Source organism: Pangasianodon hypophthalmus, chromosome 21 (genome assembly GCF_027358585.1).
Source record: "Pangasianodon hypophthalmus isolate fPanHyp1 chromosome 21, fPanHyp1.pri, whole genome shotgun sequence".
In the NCBI taxonomy this organism is placed as follows: Eukaryota; Metazoa; Chordata; class Actinopteri; order Siluriformes; family Pangasiidae; genus Pangasianodon; species Pangasianodon hypophthalmus.
The window spans coordinates 21,032,480-21,055,578 of NC_069730.1; the positions used below are offsets into that span (position 1 = coordinate 21,032,480).

A 23,099-nucleotide genomic window follows, 5' to 3' on the forward strand; every position below is an offset into this window, starting at 1 on the left:
AAAAACTGCAGATAAACATGTTAAGAGGAAAAGAGTCAAAGATAAAGAGTTCTGAAATATATTAATGTGTATGTAATATCTGTGTGTGTGTGTGTGTGTGTGTGTGTGTGTGTTGTTTAGGGAGCTGAAGGAGTTCGTGGGTTAAAAGGCGGTAAAGGAGAAAAGGTAGGTGTTCTTCAGCTTCCGATATTTTACTGTGTTCTTTATTTAATCAGTTTATGAAGCAGTAAAACCGATAACTGCAAAGTGCTGATAATAACGAGCCGAGTGATTCTTATAAGAAGCTTAAAGATTGTTTTTTAAAATTCGTCCATATCGTGTGTCATATTAGTGACTATTCAGTGATTCTGTAGTTTTGACCCACTGCCTCTAAATCAGCTCTTATTTAACTGCTCTGTTCTGTTATAGAGCTGTTATAAGCACGAGCATTTCAGTAATAATGTAATAACTTTAGAGTAATAACGTAATCACGTGAGTGTTTGGTAATAAAGGCTCCTGACCACCAGGTGTCACTGTTTACTTTAAATGCGATCAGATTATAACACTGAAAATATTCTTAATAATTTTTTTTTTTAAACGTTTGTAAATAAGATTATATTATGAGGTTTTTCTCTCAGTATATTACTTTCAGAAATAAATTAGAATTTTTTTATTTTTATTGACACATTTTAATTATTAACAAATCTTTTTGTATTTTAGTGACTTGTAAAGTGATCTTAAGCATGTAAATGATAAAACTATTACAGATAAATCATGTTTTATTAAAAACTTTATGACCTGCTGTTGTTGTTATTATTATTATTATTATTATTATTATTATTATTATTATGACCATTTCTCACCACTAGATGTCAGCATTGTGCTGCTGTTCTGCATTAACAGGTGCAGCGTGAAGAATGTGCTGATTTTATTTTTAAAACTGCAGAAATAATGAATGAATACAGTAATGAGAATTCATGATTTACATGTAGTTTTTCATTAGTTTATTTATTTTGTGTGAGAGGACGCTGCTAGCTTTCTGCCTTCTGTGTGTGTAGCTGCAGTGTGATGGAGGAAAGATAGCTAGTGGTGGTAAATGATAATGAGTAAAACTGGGGAAAAATCAGGATCAGAAGTCTCCTAAAAATAAATAAATGCTGTAATTCTGTGCTTTGCAGGGTGAAGATGGTTTCCCAGGGTTTAAAGGTGATATGGGACTCAAAGGGGACAAAGTGAGTGATGTTCATATAAAGTTCCACACAATACACAATACACTTTTGTAATCCATGTAGGAATTTCTAAACAGAAAGCTTCATGTTATCGTTATAAAGTACAGAAATCCAACACTTTATTTATTTATGTTTTACTGACCGTCGATGGGATCTGTTCAGATGTGAGTCACACTCCTCAACTGTCCATGTGAAAAACATGTCGATAGTGTGTGTGTGTGTGTGTGTGTGTGTGTGTGTTCATGATTTAATAAATACTGAGCATCTACATCACCTTCTTCTGGAGAGACTGTGATGTGAAGAGAAGCTTTTGAGAACAGGACACGGGCGTGATGAGTGTCAGGCTGCTGTTTCATCCTGCAGCCACTAGAGGGTGACAGAGACACAAGGCTCTGTAGATCACAGCCGTGTTGTTCCGCGTGTTTACAGTGTGTGGTGTAATAACTACGTTATAAACGTGTGCGATCAGCCGAGGCGTCTCAGTGCAGGAATCAGAGCTCCGTCTTTCCGTGTCGGTCTGATTCACGTCACAAACACGATGTCAGGATGTTAAATTGCTGCCGGCGCAATACGGACGTCACGGACGTCACGCTCGTGATCGAGTGGAAAAAAAAGTGTCACGATAAAGCGCGTGCAATCCCACAATCCCTCTGTGTAACTAACCGAGAGCTGCTGATCACATGACCTCGTTATCTCACCGGCGCTCACACCAAGAAGAAGATTTAGAAGAGAATTTATTTATTTATTTATTTTATATTTTTTCAGGGAGAGCCCGGAGTAATCGGACTGCGGGGAGAAGACGGACCGGAGGGACCGAAGGGAAAATCCGGACCAACTGGAGAATCTGGACCCATGGGACTGGCTGGAGAAAAGGTAAACATTTCTCTCCATAAACGAGTGTGTTTCTGTGATTATATATGAAGCTTAAAGAGTGTGTGTGTGTGTGTGTGTGTAGGGTAAACTGGGAGTTCCTGGATTACCTGGATATCCTGGACGACAGGGTCCAAAGGTAAAACCATCACACACACCTGAGCATCATCATCATCATCATCACCATCATCATCATCATCATCACCACCATCATCATCATCAGTTCCAAACCAAACCTGTTCACTCTTTAGGCTTAAACACCATCACTGATGTAAATTAAGTGTGTGTCTCCATGTTCTCCAATTCTTCACCGTTCCTCAGGGTTCTACTGGTTTCGCCGGTGCTGCTGGAGCCAGTGGAGAGAAAGGAACAAGGGTACGTCTTATCAACGTGCACAAATTATAAACACACAAATAAAACAGTTCAAGGTTTAAAATTAAATGCACTGTTATGAAATGCTGAAATAAGAAGGTGAGGAGAGTAAAGAGACTCGCTGCTCACTAAAATAAAATAAAATGAAAATACAGGAGCTGATGCGATGACATGAGCGAGACAGAGACGTGCAACAGATAAACACGTACAAGTGAAGAGAAAAAGCGAAGCAGGTGGCGTGTTTGGGTTTTAACTCTCATAAAAGAGAAATTCTCAGTAAAAAAAATAAATAAATAAATAAAATAAATGAATAATAATAATAATGATTAAATAAAATGAAAAAAAATCCAGAAAAGTGAAAACTTATGGTCACATGACACTGGAAAGTCACATGACATTGGAAAGTCAGAGGATTGAACATTAAACAGAATTTAGAATTTAATTATAAAGATTAATTATAAAGCTTTAATTAGTGATTTTAATTATTGCGCTCTTTCCTGGACTATAATAAAATGAAATTAAGAATAACGCTTTAGTTATAACGCTATACTTTAGCATGTCCTGGTACTGATTTTAAAATAATGATTGTTACACAGTTTAATATGTTTCAGCTTTTAATTTTATTTCTCTTGTTCTTCTTCATGCTGTAGCTGTTTATTTAACGTTAGACATTTTGGTTCCTGTGTGAAAGACACTGAAATGTGGAAAACTTCACTGTTGTGTAAATGAATGAAGCGCAGCTGCGCGGAGCGGATGAAGCTCGGCTGAGGGCTGTGGGGTTCGTCCTGGTCCTAATCGAGTGTTTTATTGTGTGTAGGGACTGGCTGGTAAAGCAGGGCCAAGGGGACAGCGCGGTCCGACGGTACACACACACACACACACACACACACACACACACACACACACACACACACATAGAACATGTTTAAATCACTGTAGCTCTGTGGCTAGGTTTGATAGCAGCTAACGCTAATGATGGTGATGGTGTGTCTCAGGGACCTCGTGGTAGCCGAGGAGCGAGAGGACCGACGGGAAAACCAGGAGCGAAGGTCAGAATATTAACCAAACTCTCAGAACTGTCATTTTTTTATTTATTAGTTTATTTGAATTACTTAACGCAGGATTGTGTGACTTTATTCTCCCTCACAGGGAACGTCGGGACACGACGGTGCCGCCGGAGGTCCTGGAGAACGAGTGAGCGCCTTCACCATCACTGCAGGATTTACGCTGCCATTTATCTTTCAAACAAACTTCTTAATTATTTATTTATTTATTTTTTCTTCAGGGACCTCAAGGACCACAGGGGCCCGTTGGGTTGCCGGGACCTAAAGGTCCACCTGTAAGTGATTTAAAACATTTATAATTACATCACTGTGCTAACAAGTTAGCATGCTAGTCATTTAGCTAGCTGACTAGTTAGCAAACTGTTATAACTCTGAGAATCAAAAGTACATAATAAATGTTGAGAATCACATCAACAAGAAGATTTATTATTTTCTTTGCATTTCGTTAATTAGCAAAACTAGCTTGTTAGCATTAGCAGTTAGTTAGCAAGCTGAATTTGACTCCAGTTATGTAGAAGAAAGAAAACAGCAGTTGATGCTAACTCTCGCTCGGTGTGAAGAAAGCGCTAGTTAATTAGTTATGCTAATGATGATGTGCGTGTTCACAGGGACCCCCTGGTAAAGACGGACTGCCGGGACACCCAGGACAGCGAGGAGAAACCGTACGTCACCTTCCACTTTAACGCAAATCAAAATGTTGTGTTCACTGACACAGTTTGTCCTTGTAGTTTTGCATAAACATCCGTTTTTGTCCTCAATCTGAAGCTAATCCTGTTAGCTAACATTAGCCTGCATTTAGCCTAGCAGTGCTTAGTAGCGTACTTGCTAGCATGTTATGTTTGTGCTAAACGTTAGCTCATAACAAATCATGATATAGAAGTTATCTTGCTCGTGTTTTTGGTGTGAAATCTACTTTAATATCTGAATTTATTTGTGACTAAAAGGGTTTCCAAGGGAAGACGGGTCCCCCTGGTCCTGGAGGAGTCGTGGGTCCGCAGGTAACCACGGCAACCACATCTACATCTGCCTGTTGTCTACACTAACGTAAAATACGTTTATATAACAAACTATTTTTATTAACTTCTTCCTGCAAAATAAAAATGCTTGGAAAAGAAATAATAAAAAAACTATAGGAAAATAAATTTTAAAAAATATATGGGAAATATCAAAAATTATAAATAAACAAACAAATAAGTTTATTTAGGAATTTTAAATAATAAACTTTTAAAAATATAATAATAATAATAATTTTTAAAAGATGATTTTTTTTAGTGTTTAATTTACTTATTTTAAATGAGCAATAGTAATCAAACAATATTTAAACATATTTTTAAAAACATTTTTAGATTTTATATATATTTTATATATTTTTACATTTAAAATATTCTTAATATTTTAACAGTATTTAAGTTGATATTAATTGGTGTGTTTACATATAAAAATTTAGATGCATTTATAAAATTAAGTATATTATATAAATAATAATAGAGCATATGTTGTGTTGCTGACATTTCCATTACATAGGTAAAGAATAAACATTAATATATATAATATTCTTTTTCTTATCGTCATTATTATTATTATTATTATTAATAATGAGTATGTAATTGTAACCCGGTTTGTGTGTTTGGTGTGAAAGGGTTCTACAGGAGAAACCGGACCTGTGGGTGAGAGAGGACACCCCGGATCCCCGGGACCGCCCGGAGAGCAAGGTCTTCCTGGAGCGGCGGGTAAAGAGGGTGGAAAGGTAAAAAAGAAAAAACAAAATTTTTATTATTATATTAATCAAAGAATAAAAGGTTAAAATGTCCGCCTCTGTGAGAGTTGCTCTCATGAAGTGAATATAAAACCTTGCGCTTCAAAGCTTTAATATATTCTTTATTCCTGCGTCAGGGCGACCCGGGCCCTCAGGGTCTTGCTGGAAAGCCCGGTCCTCCTGGTATCCGAGGTTTTCAGGGACAGAGAGGTCTTCCTGGAACTCCAGTAAGAAAAAAAACATAAATCATAACAGTTTTGTTTAATGTTAATAATGTGTAATCTTCTCTAAACCCAGTTACGAGGTTAAAGACACCGTGTGAACATCATAACACACTTTTCTGCTGTATTTCTGTAAGAGTTTTGAATAATGATGGCTGAAGATGGGAGAAGAAATATTGTCCTGTCTGTGTATACACGGTGACGTCAGAAAACTTAAAAATCAGATCGTTAGCTGCAGTAAAAGTCATTCTGTCCTAATACCAATCTGGAAAAGTGAAAATTTTGCGATTGATACTGATAAAAAAAAAACAAACGTGAAATCCGAACAAGACGGAAATCAGGATTTAAAGTCTCGTTACTTCAGATGTTGCTTTAAACAGAATCCAAAGTGTTTCCATCGGTGCTGTGTTCATTAATCAGCGCATGAAGGAAGAGAAGATCAGAAATTTAGAATTTAAATTCAATAATTCCTGTGTATTTCTGTAAATTGTAAGACTGAGTTGTGAATTTGTTGTGTAATGAAAGTTAGGAGTGTGTGTACGCTTTATTGACATAAACACACACTTCCTGCTTCTCTGTTTCAGGGTCCAGGAGGTCTGAAAGGTGGTGAAGGTCCTCCTGGTCCACCGGGTCCCATCGTAAGTCCATTAGAGGACACTAAACACCCAAATATAAATATAAATATAAATAATTATAGCATTATTACAGTAATGAGTAAATAATTATATTAAAAATAAACACTACTGTGAGGAAGCAGTGAACACAGCTCAGTGTGATGATGATGATGATGATGAAGAACATGGTGTGTGTTGATGTTTTAGGGATCTCCAGGTGAGAGAGGAGGTGCTGGACCCGGCGGTCCGATCGGAGTACCGGGACGAAACGGACCTCAAGGACTCCCGGGACCTGCTGGAGAGAAAGGTGGTCCGGTAAGGCGGCGGCGTGTTTATTCTGATTTTATATGGAGTATCGTATAATTCTCTAAATCTGATTTATTCAGAAGAAATGTAATACTACTATAAAAAAAACATTTTACTAGCTGCATTGTTAGTAGTCAACTTTCAGATTTATAAACGTCTATGACTTTTCTCACACCGAATCCTAACTCCACACACACTTACACATCATTTGGACCATCATAAGGCTTTATATGTGTGTAAAGATATTATATTAGAAACACAGTGAGATTCAGGCGCATGCTGTTAACTCCGTGTCTATCCTCAGTGCCTCACGGGTTACATTCCCCCCGACGTGTCACAGTGTCACCACACTGATGGAGAGACTGATCAGAGAAATAAATATCTGTGTTCTGAGATGTGGAATGTGTCGTGAATGTTTAGGGTGAGAAAGGTCCTTCTGGACCCGCCGGCCGTGATGGTATTCAGGGTCCAGTCGGACTTCCTGGACCTGCAGGACCTCAGGGACCACCTGGAGAGGACGGTGATAAGGTAACTTCAGCTTCTCTGCACCACATTTCCTCAGTTCACGAGACATCTTGTTCTGTTTAACACGTGAACATGTGCTCTGATTTAAAGGGAGAAGTCGGAGAACCGGGACAGAAGGGAAGCAAAGGGGACAAGGGTGAATCGGTGAGTATCTGCTGTAATTATTACACAAATAATTTAAAAAAATAATAAAATCCTCAAATAATTAGTATTAAAGTTCAAATAACAATGTCTAATTAGAACAGTGCTCTGTTCCAATTCTTCAATTATTATTATTATAATTATTATAATTATTATTATTATTATTATTATTAGGGTCCTTCTGGTCCAGTTGGTCTTCAAGGTCCAGTTGGCAATCCAGGTCCTGCTGTGAGTATCACACACACACACACACACACACACACACACACGTAATACACTCATAATCATAATGCGCTGTAGAGTTATTGCTCAAGTCTTCATTTTGTCCCTAATTCGATTCAGTTCAGTTTTATGTGTATAATAACAATGAACACTGCCACAAAGCAGCTTTAGAGAAATAAATGGATTCAGAATATATTGTAAATATGTGAATTTATCCCTAATGAACTAATGTTAGGAGCTGAACGGATCCTGGAAGACTTTACTCCTGTGATGTTCTACCTTCAGGAGCTCTGGAAACGTGTGCTCTGCGTGTGCTCAGAGTTCACTGACGTGTGCATCTGCCCTGTTTATCTCTCGTTTCTGAGCTCAGTGCTGAATCTGTGATGTGTGAGAAGGACAGATGCAGATCATAGGATGGAAAATAGCTGTGACTAAATCAGAACACGTTTTTGTAGGTAAAGAATAAAAGATCAGTGGAGACTGATTTGTGTGTGTGTTTGTGTGTTTGTGTGTTTGTGTGTGTGCGTGTGTGTGCGTGTGTGTGTGCGTGTGTGTGTGTTTGTGTGTGTGTTTGTGTGTGCGTGTGTGTGTGTGTTTCTCAGGGCACTGATGGTGAAGCTGGTCCACGAGGTCAGCAGGGAATGTTCGGCCAGAAAGGAGACGAAGGACCTCGAGGATTCCCCGGACTGCCAGGACCCGTCGGCCTACAGGTACACACTCCACATCCCCGTACAACACACAACACACTACACACTACACACAACATACTACACACAGCACACTACACACTACATACTACACACAGCACACAGCATACTACACACAGCACACAACATACTACACACAACACACAGCATACTACACACAACAAAGAGCACACAGCACACAACATACTACACACAGCACACAACACACAACACACTACACACAACAAAGAGCACACAGCACACTACACACAACAAAGAGCACACAGCACACAACACACTACACACAACAAAGAGCACACAGCACACAACACACTACATACTACACACAGCACACAACACACAGCACACAACATACTACACACAGCACACAACATACTACACACAACAAAGAGCACACAGCATACAACAAAGCACACAACATACAGCACACAACATAATACACACAACTTACTACACACAGCATACAACATACAGCACACAACACACAACATACTACACACAACATACTACACACAACATACTACACACAGCACACAATACACAGCCCACAACATACTACACACAGCACAAAACATACTACACACAGCACACAACACACTACACACAACATACTACACACAGCACACAATACACAGCCCACAACATACTACACACAGCACACAACATACAGCACACAACACACAAGATACTACACACAACACACTACACACAACATACTACACACAGCACACAACACACAACACACTACACACAACATACTACACACAGCACACAATACACAGCCCACAACATACTACACACAGCACACAACATACAGCACACAACACACAAGATACTACACACAACACACAACATACTACACACAGCACACAACACACTAAACACAACATACTACACACAGCACACAACATACTACACACAACAAAGAGCACACAGCATACAACATAATACACACAACATACTACACACAGCACACAACACACTACACACAGCACACAACACACATCCCACAACATACTACACACAACACACAACATACTACACACAGCATACTACACACAACACACAGCATACTACACACAACATACAACAAAGAGCACACAACACACAGCACACAACACACAACATACTACACACAACAAAGAGCACACAGCACACAACATAATACACACAACATACTACACACAACATACTACACACAGCACACAACACTACACACAACATACTACACACTACACACAACACACTACACACAGCATACTACACACAGCACACAACACACTACACACAGCATACTACACACAGCATTCAACAAAGAGCACACAACATACTACACACAACACACTACACACAACGAAGAGCACACAACATACAACAAAGAGCACACAACATACTACCCACAGCACACAACATACTACACACAGCACAAAACACACAGCACACAACATACTACACACAACATACTACACACAGCACACAACACACTACACACAATGTACTACACACAACAAAGAACACACAGCACACAACATGCTACACACAACATACAGCACACAACATACTACACACAGCATACAACATACAGCACACAACATACTACACACAGCACACAACATACTACACACAGCATACAACATACAACACACAAGATACTACACAACATAAATTGAAAAGTCATCTTGTGGAAATGTGTATATTTGTTGTAAAGGTCTTTGACTGTTGCTTGGTTCTTTATTGTAACTTTCACAAGTGTAACTAATGTTGTTATGTTTGTGTAAATGTTTGTACATTTAAATCAACACAATCTCTGCGCTTTCAGGGATTACCAGGACCTCCAGGCGAGAAGGGAGAGACTGGTGACGTCGGTGCGATGGTTAGTTTCTGACTCTCTTCGCCAAATTTAATTACTTATTGTTTGTTAATTTTTTATTAAATGTTGTGTTTTTTGTTCCTGACGGGTAACAGGGTCCTCCTGGTCCTCCAGGCCCGAGAGGTCCTCAGGGTCCCAGCGGAGCAGACGTGAGTGTTTCAGCTCCACACGTCCACCTGCACGTGTTCCTGATATAAAGCTCACTACTGATTGTGGAATATCTCAGTGATTAGTGCGAGATTTCAGAGCAATGTTGTGTTTTTGTTAACAGGGTGCTCAGGGACCTCCTGGTGGTATCGGCTCTATGGGAGGAAACGGAGAAAAGGTCAGAATTATTCTGTTTAAGGCCAGTTTACTGAGAACAGAGATCTGATGTGCACTAATACATACAACACACATACAACACACATCAACGTACAACACACATACAACACACATCAACATACAACGTGTAACACACATCAACATACAACATACATACAACACACATCAACATGCAACACACATACAACACACATTAACATACATCAACATACAACATACATCAACGTGGAACACACATTAACATACAACATACATACACCACGCATCAACATACAACGTGTAACACACATCAACACACATCAACACACATCAGTTCCTCTGCATGAATACTGGAGATATTTCTATAAAGCCTCACAGAGAATCCGATTATTTTTAGGGTGAGCCGGGTGACGCGGGAAATCCAGGACCTCCCGGAGAGACCGGTTCAATGGTAAGTGTGTGTGTGTGTGTGTGTGTGTGTGTATATGTGCGTATGTGTGTGTGTGTGTGTGGTGTTTTTAGAAAACAAAACACACATGAATATAATTGACAGTAAGGGAACACAACGGCAAGGACTGTAATTAGCTTATTATTAATAATCATTATTATTGTTATTAGTATTAGATTTATATTATTATTCATTTGTTATGGTTCATAATATTTATTTATTGGATTAAAATATTATATATTCAATATTCTTGTATCATTTTAATTATTTGAACAATATCTCAGCATATTTAAAAGTGAAGTGATGATCGCTCACAGCGCCGCAATCAAGCGGTAAAAATTCGGTAATAAAAAGTAATAAAATGCACAGAGATAAAATAAAAGTAAAAAGATGAAGATAAATACAGAATAAAATCAATTCTACGCTACAGATTAAATAATTAAAAGGTTTGTAAAATAATGAAAATAAAATGAGGCTGTCAGTAAGTAGTGAAAAATAACAGGAATAGCATGAACAGCAGTAATAATAATAATGAGAAGAAGAAGAATTATTAGTTTTTATTTTGCACTGTAATATTTTATAATAATTTATTTGGTGTATTTGTTATGTGTAGACTTTTATTTAATAATGATATAAATGTATTAGTAGAAGTGGATCAGCAGTATGGAGTATGAATGTGACAGTGATGTTGTGGTGTTTTTAGGGTCTGAAAGGTGAAGTGGGTGAGAAAGGAGAGACGGGACCACCCGGAGCTGCCGGACCCGCAGGAGCACGAGGACCGCCTGGAGACGACGGTCCCAAAGGAAACCCTGTGAGTGAGAGAGACAACGCTGACTTAACACTGACTTAACACGGACTTAACACTGACTTAACACGGACTTAACGCGGACTTAACACGGACTTAACACGGACTTAACACGGACTTAACGCGGACTTAACACGGACTTAACACGGACTTAACACTGTATTAACACGGACTTAACACTGTATTAACACGGACTTAACACGGACTTAACACTGTATTAACACGGACTTAACGCTGACTTAACGCTGACTTAACACTGACTTAACACGGACTTAACACTGTATTAACACGGACTTAACACGGACTTAACGCTGACTTAACACTGTATTAACACGGACTTAACACTGAATGATGAACACAGACTTAACATTGAATGATGAACACAGACTTAACACTGATGTAACGCTGATCTTTCTTGCCCAGGGACCTGCTGGCTTTCCTGGAGACCCCGGTCCTCCTGGTGAGCCCGGTGCTGCTGTAAGTTGAATAATAAACTATTAAAATGTTAAATAAGAGTGGAGTGAGAGCAGCAGAGATGATGACGTGTGTACTGAATTGAATAATGTGTATCTGAGTGTGTAGAGTGTAAAGTGTTGTGTGTGTGGTGTGTGAAGTGTTTGGTGTGTGTGTGTGTGAGTGTAGAGTGTAAAGTGGGGTGTGTCTGTGTGTGTGTGTGTAGGGTGTAAAGTGTTTTGTGTGTGTGTGTGTGTGTGTGTAGAGTGTAAAGTGTTGTGTGTGTAGAGTGTAAAGTGTTGTGTGTAGAGTGTAAAGTGTTGTGTGTGTAAAGTGTAAAGTGTTGTGTGTGTGTAGAGTGTAAAGTGTTGTGTGTGTGTGTGTAGAGTGTAAAGTGTTGTGTGTGTAGAGTGTAAAGTGTTGTGTGTGTGTGTGTGTGTAGAGTGTAAAGTGTTGTGTGTGTGTGTGTAGAGTGTAAAGTGTTGTGTGTGTGTGTGTAGAGTGTAAAGTGTTGTGTGTGTAGAGTGTAAAGTGTTGTGTGTGTAGAGTGTAAAGTGTTGTGTGTGTAGAGTGTAAAGTGTTGTGTGTGTGTGTGTGTAAAGTGTAAAGTGTTGTGTGTGTGTGTAGAGTGTAAAGTGTTGTGTGTGTAGAGTGTAAAGTGTTGTGTGTGTGTGTGTGTAGAGTGTAAAGTGTTGTGTGTGTGTAGAGTGTAAAGTGTTGTGTGTGTAGAGTGTAAAGTGTTGTGTGTGTGCGTGTGTAGAGTGTAAAGTGTTGTGTGTGTAGAGTGTAAAGTGTTGTGTGTGTGTAGAGTGTAAAGTGTTGTGTGTGTGTGTGTGTAGAGTGTAAAGTGTTGTGTGTGTGTGTAGAGTGTAAAGTGTTGTGTGTGTGTGTAGAGTGTAAAGTGTTGTGTGTGTGTGTGTGTGTAGAGTGTAAAGTGTTGTGTGTGTGTGTGTGTGTGTAGAGTGTAAAGTGTTTTGTGTGTGTGTGTGTGTAGAGTGTAAAGTGTTGTGTGTGTAGAGTGTAAAGTGTTGTGTGTGTGTGTGTGTAGAGTGTAAAGTGTTGTGTGTGTAGAGTGTAAAGTGTTGTGTGTGTGTAGAGTGTAAAGTGTTGTGTGTTGTGTGTGTGTGTAGAGTGTAAAGTGTTGTGTGTGTGTGTGTAGAGTGTAAAGTGTTTTGTGTGTGTGTGTGTGTAGAGTGTAAAGTGTTTTGTGTGTGTGTGTGTGTAGAGTGTAAAGTGTTGTGTGTGTGTAGAGTGTAAAGTGTTGTGTGTTGTGTGTGTGTGTAGAGTGTAAAGTGTTGTGTGTGTGTGTGTAGAGTGTAAAGTGTTTTGTGTGTGTGTGTGTGTAGAGTGTAAAGTGTTGTGTGTGTAGAGTGTAAAGCGTTGTGTGTGTGTGTAGAGTGTAAAGTGTTGTGTGTGTAGAGTGTAAAGTGTTGTGTGTTTCTCAGGGACTCGACGGTCTTCCTGGAGATAAAGGAGAAAACGGAGAAGCCGGTCAGCAGGTTCGTCACGTTCCATTTACTTCTGCTGTATTTTCTAAACAGTTACAGGATGCTGCTCGTTAGAAGACATGATTACAGGATGCAGTGATGTGATGTGTCTGTGTGTGTCTGTGTGTGTGTGTGTCTGTGTGTGTGTGTGTCTGTGTGTGTCTGTGTGTGTCTGTGTGTGTCTGTGTGTGTGTGTGTGTGTCTCTGCAGGGACCCCCGGGTCCATCAGGTGAAGCTGGACCTCCTGGACCTCCAGGAAAGAGAGTGAGTCACTGATACACACTGAATCTCATTTAAACATCATTCACAGGCCTGAGTTTTAAACAGGAAGTGGATTTTATTGTTAATTACAGCCTTAAATAGTGGGAAAAAAATGTAAATAGATTTTTAAAAAATTAAACACAGAAATCAATCAAAAAAATAGATAAATTGGTCTATAAGGTAAAAAGAAAATATTTTAACACACTCTAGAAATACATAAAAAAATTATTAAAATAAGTAAACTTAATGATTATCTAGAAATAAATTCATAATTAAAATAAAAAGACTGATCTGATTTATTATTAGTGTTTATATTTCACTTTAATATATTTGTGTGCTTTGTGATTCAGGGTCCGATCGGACGGACAGGAGCCGAAGGCAAACAGGGAGAAAAAGGTTCTAAGGTAAAAACCGAACAGTGTAACACGGAATATACATGTTCACACACTGAATCTGTGTGTGTGTGTGTGTGTGTGTGTGTGTGTGTGTGTGTGTGGAATAATCATCAGCCACAGCGATGTATTTTCTGTCCTCTGTCCTGCAGGGTGAAGCCGGAGCTGAAGGACCATCCGGGAAAACCGGGCCTGTTGGACCTCAAGGGCCCCCTGGAAAGCCTGGTGCTGAGGGTCTGAGAGGAATTCCTGGTCCTGTAGTAAGTTTCCTGTTGACTCAAGGCACTAAATCAGAACATTTCTAAATCTAATTCATGTTTTTAAACTCTGAGTGTTTGACTTTGTAATGGACACTTATGACATCATTACAGGGTGAACAAGGATCTCCTGGTGTAGGGGGTAAAGACGGTCCGCCGGGTCCACTGGTGAGAGACACGTTTATACATGTTCACATCATTTAACATAAAACTACATCTCAGAATTATTTGATTTATTATTACTGATGTAAATGAACACTCATTACTTCAGCATTGAGTAAAAGACTTCATATTATATAGAGTTTAATAAGGATTGTTGTTCTATAATCGTTCCGCTGGTCATGTGACCGTCTTGTGTGTTTAGGGTCCTCCTGGGCTCCCCGGGTTGAAAGGTGACCCTGGTTCTAAAGGTGAAAAGGTAAAGTGTGTTTTACACAGTTATACCAAATATATAACATTAAAAAAATAAATAAATTAAGAGAATATATGAATGTTTTGGCTCAGTTCATGGATGACGTATAAAACGATGTATAAAGTTATGCAGAGATATACAGTTTCCTGTTTAATTCTGATTTAATTACAAAGTGAATGTACAGTATATGTAATATATCTATATAAAATAGAACTACAGTACTGTGCAAAAGTCTTGGCACCCCCCCGCTGGGTTTCGCTGCAGAAATAAGAAGCGAGTCGACAGTCAAAGTCTCCAGAAGAACTGTGGCTGCTTCTGCAAGATGCTCAGTAACACTTCCAGCTCATTTCCTTATAAAACTGCACACACTGCACCTCAGATACTGCTTTATTTATTTTAAAGTGAAGGATCGTCACATTAAATACTGACTTTGTTTCATTTATTACTGTTTACTGCTCTTTATAGGATTTTTTAAAATGTAGAAACATTTCGTTATTTTTGAAGGTGTCTTTACTCTACAGCATTTCTTTACACGTGCCTGAGGCTTTTGCACAGAACTGTAAATGAATATGTATTTAATCAGTTGAATAAAGTAGAGAAAGTGTATTTGAATAAACATTTGGAAAATGAAAGTGAATTTAAAAATGAATGCTATAGTTGATGTTGAAGTCGTTACATGTTGAGTGTTAGCGTGTGTTTGTGGTTTTCAGGGTCATCCTGGTCTGATTGGTCTGATCGGGCCTCCAGGAGAACCAGGTGAGAAAGGAGACCGAGGTTTACCTGGATCTCAGGGAACAGCTGGAGGCAAAGGTGATCCTGTAAGTGAATACATCTCACACACACACACACACACACACACACACACACCTCTGCCTAGTTTTGAATAATGCTGTCATTCCTCTGATCTCAGGGTGCTGTTGGTACTTCCGGTCCTCTTGGTCCTCCTGGTCCTCCTGGAATTCCTGTAAGTTTAATTCTCTCCATTACTGCATTATAATATTCTCTTATTTATATTATTCTTTGATCATGTGACTGATTTTCTCTCCTGTACTCTTTCTATAAGGGAGCCCAAGGACAAAAAGGATCTAAAGGAACGAGTGTGAGTCTTGAGCCTGTTTAAGCTGTTTATGTCATTTTAAATTAAAATCTGTAGATCAGAATTTATATTTATATCTTATATTATAACGTCAGGGAGTCGGAGAGCGTCGGACAGAAGTGCAGCGTGTTTAACCCTAAATCCTGTCCGCTTCTGACATTATTTAATAGAAATATAGCTCTGTGCTTCTGTTTAGCTACAGTCATGAACAAAATATATACGTTATACAAATAACCATTGGATGCAGCACTAAAATTCACACACTTTGTTTTTAAAATCTTTTCTCAGTTTTTAATTTAATTTAATCTTTATCTCACGTACACGTGCGTGTGTATTTACAGTTGTAGCAAAATAGTTCGAGTTTTGTGCGAGATTGAGATTTTAATTGAAATGAATAGTTGTGTGAGCTTTGTCACTGTTTAAAAGTGTTTAATAAAGTAATAAATGTGCTTTTAAAGGGTCCAGCGGGTCAGAAAGGAGAACCCGGTTTGATCGGCCCTCCTGGTCCTCCTGTAAGTCACATACTCACTTGTAATTGCATCGTTTATATCATTTCTGATGTGTTCAGGTTAAAATACCGTGTTAATGATGGAACAGTGTTTAAACTGATTGTGTGTGCTTGGTTGAACAACAGGACTGATCATGAAAGCTTTGCTGTAGATGTACTGAGGAATATCTAATCGTGGTTATTTCAGGGTCCTCCAGGTGACATGATCCAGCCGCTGCCCATCCAGATGTCCAAGAAGTCGAAGCGTTCTTCAGACGTCCAGGCTGACGAGGCCATGCTGGATTACGGTTTAGAGGGAACGGAGGGAATGGATGAAGTCTACGGCTCGCTCAATAACCTGAAGCTGGACATCGAGCGTATGAAGTTCCCTCTGGGCACGCAGGACAATCCGGCCCGGACCTGTAAAGACCTGCAGCTCAGCCAGCCCGACTTCCCCGACGGTGCGACTCAAACGTTCTGAAAAAACCTTGTAGATGAATAGCAGACGAGGGATGGGATGATTTATTGCTCTGACAGTACAGCATGATGAGACATTCTCAGATTCACAGATTCAGACCTTAAACTCCTCATGTGTTAGTAAATGACTGTAAAGAACGTCTTCAGCGTCTGAAATTAGGTTTTGTGTTTTAGGTGAATATTGGATCGACCCTAACATGGGCTGTAAAGGAGACTCCTTTAAGGTTTACTGTAACTTTACAGCCGGAGGAGAGACGTGTATCTTTCCTGATAAAAAGTCCTCAGGGGTGAGTAATTAATCCCTAAAGCTTAAGGGTTAAACTCACTTTGTGCTCAGTATGTGATAAACTCTCATTCTTTCTCTAAACAGGTTAGAATATCCAACTGGCCGAAAGAGTCTCCAGGGACGTGGTTTAGCGAATTCAAGCGCGGTAAAATCGTAAGTCTGGGTTTAAAGTCTTCTCTGTGATGAGTCGATGTTAACATCTGACATCTTCCTGCTGCGTTTTAGGACACAGATGTAACTTAACTGCGATATCTTTCTGCACTATTATTAATATAAAACTAATATGGACACCAGCATCAGCTCCTCCTCAGCTTATCTCTCTAATGTTCGTTTCTGTGATAGCTCTCGTACGTGGATGTAGAGGAGAGTTCCATCAGCGGCGTCCAGATGACCTTCCTCAAGTTGCTGAGTTCTGCAGCGAGACAGAACTTCACCTACATCTGCCACCAATCCGTCGCCTGGTTCGATGCTAAAGCCGACAACTACAACAAAGCGCTGCGCTTCCTCGGCTCCAACGACGAAGAGATGTCACACGACAACAACCCCTTCATCAAGGCCGTGTACGACGCCTGCTCGGTAAGAACATCAGCGCCGGTTACCAGAGCAGCGTCTAAAATAAATCATCACTGGTTCTGCTGCTGGTGTTTTTACTCACAGCAGATTTCTGAACATGGAAATAGTTCCACAGTGAAGACAAACAACCTCCTCACCAGTTACTTTATTTCATCTGCATTACAGGATGGAAACGTGAAAGCAGGCAAAGCTAATGAAACATCATGTGACATGGATGCTGGTTCTGATAAAATCTCCTCTCTTTATGTGTTTTCAGCTAAAGCAGGGCTACGCTAGAACCGTGTTGGAGATTAACACTCCGCGCCTCGACCAGGTGCCCATCATCGACGTCATGCTGAACGATTTCGGAGATCCCAACCAGAGATTCGGCTTCGAGGTCGGCCCTGTCTGCTTCCTCGGGTAACAGCCTTCCTTCAGCCTGGTCGAGCTGGGACGCTTCGGGACGCGTGGACGGCTGCCACACACACACACACACATACACACACACTTGCTGGCCAATAAAGACTGTGTTATCATCATGAGAATGTTCATCGCCCTTGTGGGGCCGAAATGACGAGACTGAGGCCAGCAATCCGGGGACCAACATGAAGAAAAGACATGAACTGGTGAATAACGGTGCACTTTCAAACTTAAAAAAAAAAAAAGAAATGGATTCCTCTGTTTTCCTCTGTTCCACCAACTCCACTTCTTCCCCTGACCCAGTTTTAATCCCACTATAAAAATTAACTTCTAATCCTGATATTTTATTTCTATTCCTGCTGTTAGACCTCATCGTAATCTTAATTCCTGTTTTAATCTCCCATCCTAAACCCAGTCCCTAATTTTAATCCCAATATTATATTCCAATTCCAGTATTGGAATTTACTCCCAATCCCAATCCCAGTCCTAATCCTAATCCTAATCCCAATTCCACTTCCCTTTCTTCCTTTTCGTTTCTTTATTCTTCCTCCAGGTGTTTTGATTCGCTCTTGATATATAAAAGAAAAAAATTAAATCTAACGGTGCTATAGAAAGTGCATTTTTTTTAAAAACTATAACTGTAATTATAATTTTGTACAATAATGTCTTTTTGAATCAGCTTTCCTGCAGAATCTTGCATGTCTTTCATTTGATGACTATAGAGAGATTTCTTCAGTCTAGATATCTATTTTTTTTTTTACTTTAAAACACTTGTCGTGTTACAGCGTGATTAAAATCAGCATTAAAAAGCAGCCCTACTGTAAATATTGACCACTTTTAGACAAAGAGGAGATTTATCCGTCTTCTATGGATTGTGAAGGAGTAATTTTAAGATTTAAAATCTGTAGAATAGCAGATTTTACTTTCATTTCCCACTAATGTGTTATTTTGTAAGTGGTAGCGTTAATGCTGTGGTAATCAGACGTCTGATGATGCGACAGTGACGAAACGAGAGCGTTTATATCAGACTCAAACTCTTTTTTTTATACCTCAACTCTAAGTGGAAGGGAAACATGTTAAACAGCTCTTTAATTACACATTTTAATTTCCACATTTTGCTCTCTGTATTTGCATTTCTTTATCCGAGTTTCTGTTTGAAGTTTAAAAACTGAAACTACGTTCCTGCGCTTCGTATTTAAGCTTCTGTGGTACGATGTGGTTTTGTTTTATTTGCTTTTCTGTCTTTGTCTGAATATCGTTTGCAGATGTGTTCATGTCCTCGGTTCCCTCCAAATACATGACTATAGGCATTTAAAATTTGACACACTTGTGTACTTTTCTTCTTCTATAATTTATGTAAAACTTGGAATAAATGATTGGTACGATGTAGTTAGTTTCTATTCAATCACGGTGCTTGAGTACGTTTTTGTTATTTTTGCTGCCCAAAAATAATTATTTTTGATGCCGGAATATATGTAATAATAGGTGAGGTGAGGAGAGGAGAGTTAACATGAGGTGAGGAGAGGAGAGGAGAGGAGAGGAGAGGAGAGGAGAGGAGAGGTGAGGAGAGGAGAGGTGAGGAGAGGTGAGGAGAGGAGAGGAGAGGAGAGGAGAGTTAACGTGAGGTGAGGAGAGGTGAGGAAAGGTGAGGAGAGGAGAGGAGAGGAGAGGTGAGGAGAGGAGAGGAGAGGAGAGGTGGGTGAGGAGAGGTGAGGAGAGGTGGGTGAGGAGAGGAGAGGAGAGGTGGGTGAGGAGAGGTGAGGAGAGGAGAGGTGGGAGAGGAGAGGTGGGTGAGGAGAGGAGAGGAGAGGTGGGTGAGGAGAGGTGAGGAGAGGAGAGGAGAGGGAAAGGTGAGGAGAGGTGAGGAGAGGAGAGGTGGGTGAGGAGAGGAGAGGTGGGTGAGGAGAGGTGAGGAGAGGAGAGGAGAGGAAAGGTGAGGAGAGGTGAGGTTGGTGAGGAGAGGTGAGGAGAGGTGAGGTTGGTGAGGAGAGGAGAGGAGAGGTGAGGTTGGTGAGGAGAGGTGAGGAGAGGTGAGGTTGGTGAGGAGAGGTGAGGAGAGGTGAGGAGAGGTGAGGTTGGTGAGGAGAGGTGAGGTTGGTGAGGAGAGGTGAGGTTGGTGAGGAGAGATGAGGTGAGGTTGGTGAGGAGAGGTGAGGAGAGGTTGGTGAGGAGAGGTGAGGTTGGTGAGGAGAGGTGAGGCGAGGAGAGGACAGGTTGGTGAGGAGAGGTGAGGTGAGGAGAGGTGAGGTTGGTGAGGAGAGGTGAGGTTGGTGAGGAGAGGTGAGGAGAGGTGAGGAGAGGTGAGGTTGGTGAGGAGAGGTGAGGTTGGTGAGGAGAGATGAGGTGAGGTTGGTGAGGAGAGGTGAGGAGAGGTTGGTGAGGAGAGGTGAGGTTGGTGAGGAGAGGTGAGGCGAGGAGAGGACAGGTTGGTGAGGAGAGGTGAGGTGAGGAGAGGTGAGGTTGGTGAGGAGAGGTGAGGTTGGTGAGGAGAGGTGAGGAGAGGTGAGGAGAGGTGAGGTTGGTGAGGAGAGGTGAGGTTGGTGAGGAGAGGAGAGGTGAGGAGAGGTGAGGTTGGTGAGGAGAGGTGAGGTGAGGTTGGTGAGGAGAGGTGAGGTGAGGTTGGTGAGGAGAGGTGAGGTTGGTGAGGAGAGGTGAGGTGAGGTTGGTGAGGAGAGGTGAGGTTGGTGAGGAGAGGTGAGGAGAGGTGAGGTTGGTGAGGAGAGGTGAGGTTGGTGAGGAGAGGTGAGGAGAGGTGAGGTTGGTGAGGAGAGGTGAGGTGAGGTGAGGTTGGTGAGGAGAGGTGAGGTGAGGTTGGTGAGGAGAGGTGAGGTTGGTGAGGAGAGGTGAGGAGAGGTGAGGTTGGTGAGGAGAGGTGAGGTGAGGAGAGGTGAGGTTGGTGAGGAGAGGTGAGGTTGGTGAGGAGAGGTGAGGTGAGGTGAAGGCAGGTAGATAAGATGGCGAGGAAGTAAAATTAGGATAATAAAGTGAAGTCAGATAGTGAGGGAGGATTAGGTAGTAATGTAAAGTAGTAAGGTTCAGTAAGTTAAGTTACAACAGTAAGTAAAGTATATTAGAGAAGGTTAATTCAGTAAACTAGATGGTACTGAAGCACAGAGTTGAGAGGTAAAGAGTAAAGAGGTTCTGTGGTGTAAAATAAAGGTGGTGAGAGAGTAAACAGGTAAAGCAAGAAAGGTAAAGGGGTAAGACATTAAACCAAGATAGAATAAAGTAAAGAAAGTTAAAGTTAGGGTTAGGGAAAGGTTAAAATAAGTAGCTAAGGTAAGGCTTTAAGGTGAGGTAGATAAAGGACAGTGGGTATGTGAAGGTGTAAGGTAATGTACAGTGCTCAGGTGGTAGGTTAAGGTGAGTAGTCTATAGTGGTAATGGTCAGGTGGTAAAGTAAGGTCAGGTGGTAGGTTAAGGTGAGTAGTCTATAGTGGTAATGGTCAGGTGGTAAAGTAAGGTGAGGTGGTAGGTTAAGGTGAGTAGTTTATAGTGATAATGGTCAGGTGGTAAAGTAAGGTGAGGTGGTAGGTTAAGGTGGTAAAGTAAGGTGAGGTGGTAGGTTAAAGTGAGTAGTCTATAGTGGTAATGGTCAGGTGGTAAAGTAAGGTGAGGTGGTAGGTTAAGGTGGTAAAGTAAGGTGAGGTGGTAGGTTAAGGTGAGTAGTTTGTAGTGGTAATGATCAGGTGGTAAAGTAAGGTGAGGTGGTAGGTTAAGGTGAGTTAGATAAAGGACAGTGGGAAGGTGAAGTAAGGTACTAGAGCTAAGGTAAGATGTAAGATAAAGTGGTTAGTTAATGTAAAGATATAAGGTAAGGGTAGTAAGGTAATAAAGGTTAGTTAGTGAAAGTGGTGTGTTATCTTGTTGTTGTAAGACATTTTCCCACTGACCTGCTGATCTCCATCCACTAACAAAGTACAAGATCTTTACACTTTAAAGGTGGGAATGTGACCACGTAACCTGAAATCAGGTGGAATCCCAAAATCATTTGCAGTTGTAAATGTGTCCTGAAAGTGTGGATTCACCCCAACAGGCTGCGTTTTACTGATACACACTTACAGAACCAAGACGTTTCTACAGAAGAGACACAAGATGACCAATAAATGAACAGATGAGGATAAGAAAATGAAATAAATTAAAGTTTGTCACTGAAATTACACACTCACATCTTCAGGAACATTCAGAATTCCCTCAAGAAGAAAAAGCGAGGAAAGACAAACACTGAAGAAGTCCAACAGGAAACACCAAAGGAGCAGGAGAACTGAAGTGGAAGCAGAGAGATGAGTATCAGGAACGCCAGAACATCAGGAATAATCTGTCGAGCAGGTGTCTGAGAGGGAGCCGACCCTGAGGAGGAGGACGTCATGGTGCTGGAGAGTCATAAGAGGAACATGAGAGACTCGGAAACACAACAACTACAGCTGAAGGGACCTGAGCTAAAACCCGAGCTAAAACACTCGCTAACCTCGCTAACTTTACTAAACAAAGAGCATCATCATCATCATCAAAGATCCAGAAATCACCATCTCACCTAAAGACAAACAGAGATGACCAGAAGTCCTCAATTCATCAGATTTAATTCATCAGATTTAATTCATCAGATTCAGTCATCAGACTTTCACGCCAAAAATGGCAGTTAAGAGAACTCTACTACACCTCATTTATCACACTGAGCTCATCAAAAGTACAGTTTTAAATGTTAAATGTAGTTATTGAATTGAAATTGATAAATAAAAAGGTTAGTTTTTTTTTTTTCATGACTTCATCCTGATGAACCGCTAGATGATGGAGATGCGTAAGGCTAATCGATAGCTCGCTAATCATAATCAGGGCCGTGTGTGTATCCATACAGCTCTATTTCTTGAAGTGTGTGTGTGTGTGTGTGTGTGTGTGTGTGTGTGTAAAAGTGATGATTGAACACTGCAGAATCACATTGTGATGTAGCTGCAATTCCACAGCTAATTAACTTCATCGATCGTGAGAGCCGGAGCGGTGGATCAGCACGCTGCTCACTCAGAGCTCCACTTTTTCTTCCAGATGATAATAAACACTGTGCAGAAAACTCTTTTAGAAAATCCAGTGTT

At 40.5% G+C, this 23,099-nt stretch overlaps 1 protein-coding gene across 1 annotated transcript in view; it reads left to right on the forward strand.

The window, feature by feature from the left end:
• LOC113524962 (collagen alpha-1(XI) chain) overlaps nt 1-19,401 on the forward strand; it is a 34,202-nt gene extending 14,801 nt beyond the window's left edge. The window contains exons 14-53 of the mRNA XM_053227561.1: nt 121-165; nt 1,158-1,211; nt 1,974-2,081; nt 2,164-2,217; nt 2,400-2,453; nt 3,268-3,312; nt 3,446-3,499; nt 3,600-3,644; nt 3,736-3,789; nt 4,123-4,176; nt 4,459-4,512; nt 5,154-5,261; nt 5,408-5,497; nt 6,076-6,129; nt 6,313-6,420; nt 6,832-6,939; nt 7,027-7,080; nt 7,252-7,305; nt 7,902-8,009; nt 9,826-9,879; nt 9,972-10,025; nt 10,148-10,201; nt 10,577-10,630; nt 11,331-11,438; nt 11,856-11,909; nt 13,331-13,384; nt 13,583-13,636; nt 13,984-14,037; nt 14,178-14,285; nt 14,397-14,450; nt 14,647-14,700; nt 15,405-15,512; nt 15,605-15,658; nt 15,758-15,793; nt 16,249-16,302; nt 16,486-16,738; nt 16,929-17,041; nt 17,125-17,193; nt 17,383-17,616; nt 17,870-19,401. Coding sequence (XP_053083536.1) covers nt 121-165; nt 1,158-1,211; nt 1,974-2,081; nt 2,164-2,217; nt 2,400-2,453; nt 3,268-3,312; nt 3,446-3,499; nt 3,600-3,644; nt 3,736-3,789; nt 4,123-4,176; nt 4,459-4,512; nt 5,154-5,261; nt 5,408-5,497; nt 6,076-6,129; nt 6,313-6,420; nt 6,832-6,939; nt 7,027-7,080; nt 7,252-7,305; nt 7,902-8,009; nt 9,826-9,879; nt 9,972-10,025; nt 10,148-10,201; nt 10,577-10,630; nt 11,331-11,438; nt 11,856-11,909; nt 13,331-13,384; nt 13,583-13,636; nt 13,984-14,037; nt 14,178-14,285; nt 14,397-14,450; nt 14,647-14,700; nt 15,405-15,512; nt 15,605-15,658; nt 15,758-15,793; nt 16,249-16,302; nt 16,486-16,738; nt 16,929-17,041; nt 17,125-17,193; nt 17,383-17,616; nt 17,870-18,016 — 3,129 coding nt within the window. The 3' untranslated portion in view covers nt 18,017-19,401. The remainder of the gene's footprint in view (nt 1-120; nt 166-1,157; nt 1,212-1,973; nt 2,082-2,163; nt 2,218-2,399; nt 2,454-3,267; nt 3,313-3,445; nt 3,500-3,599; nt 3,645-3,735; nt 3,790-4,122; nt 4,177-4,458; nt 4,513-5,153; nt 5,262-5,407; nt 5,498-6,075; nt 6,130-6,312; nt 6,421-6,831; nt 6,940-7,026; nt 7,081-7,251; nt 7,306-7,901; nt 8,010-9,825; nt 9,880-9,971; nt 10,026-10,147; nt 10,202-10,576; nt 10,631-11,330; nt 11,439-11,855; nt 11,910-13,330; nt 13,385-13,582; nt 13,637-13,983; nt 14,038-14,177; nt 14,286-14,396; nt 14,451-14,646; nt 14,701-15,404; nt 15,513-15,604; nt 15,659-15,757; nt 15,794-16,248; nt 16,303-16,485; nt 16,739-16,928; nt 17,042-17,124; nt 17,194-17,382; nt 17,617-17,869) is intronic.
• Nucleotides 19,402-23,099: the final 3,698 nt, after the last annotated feature.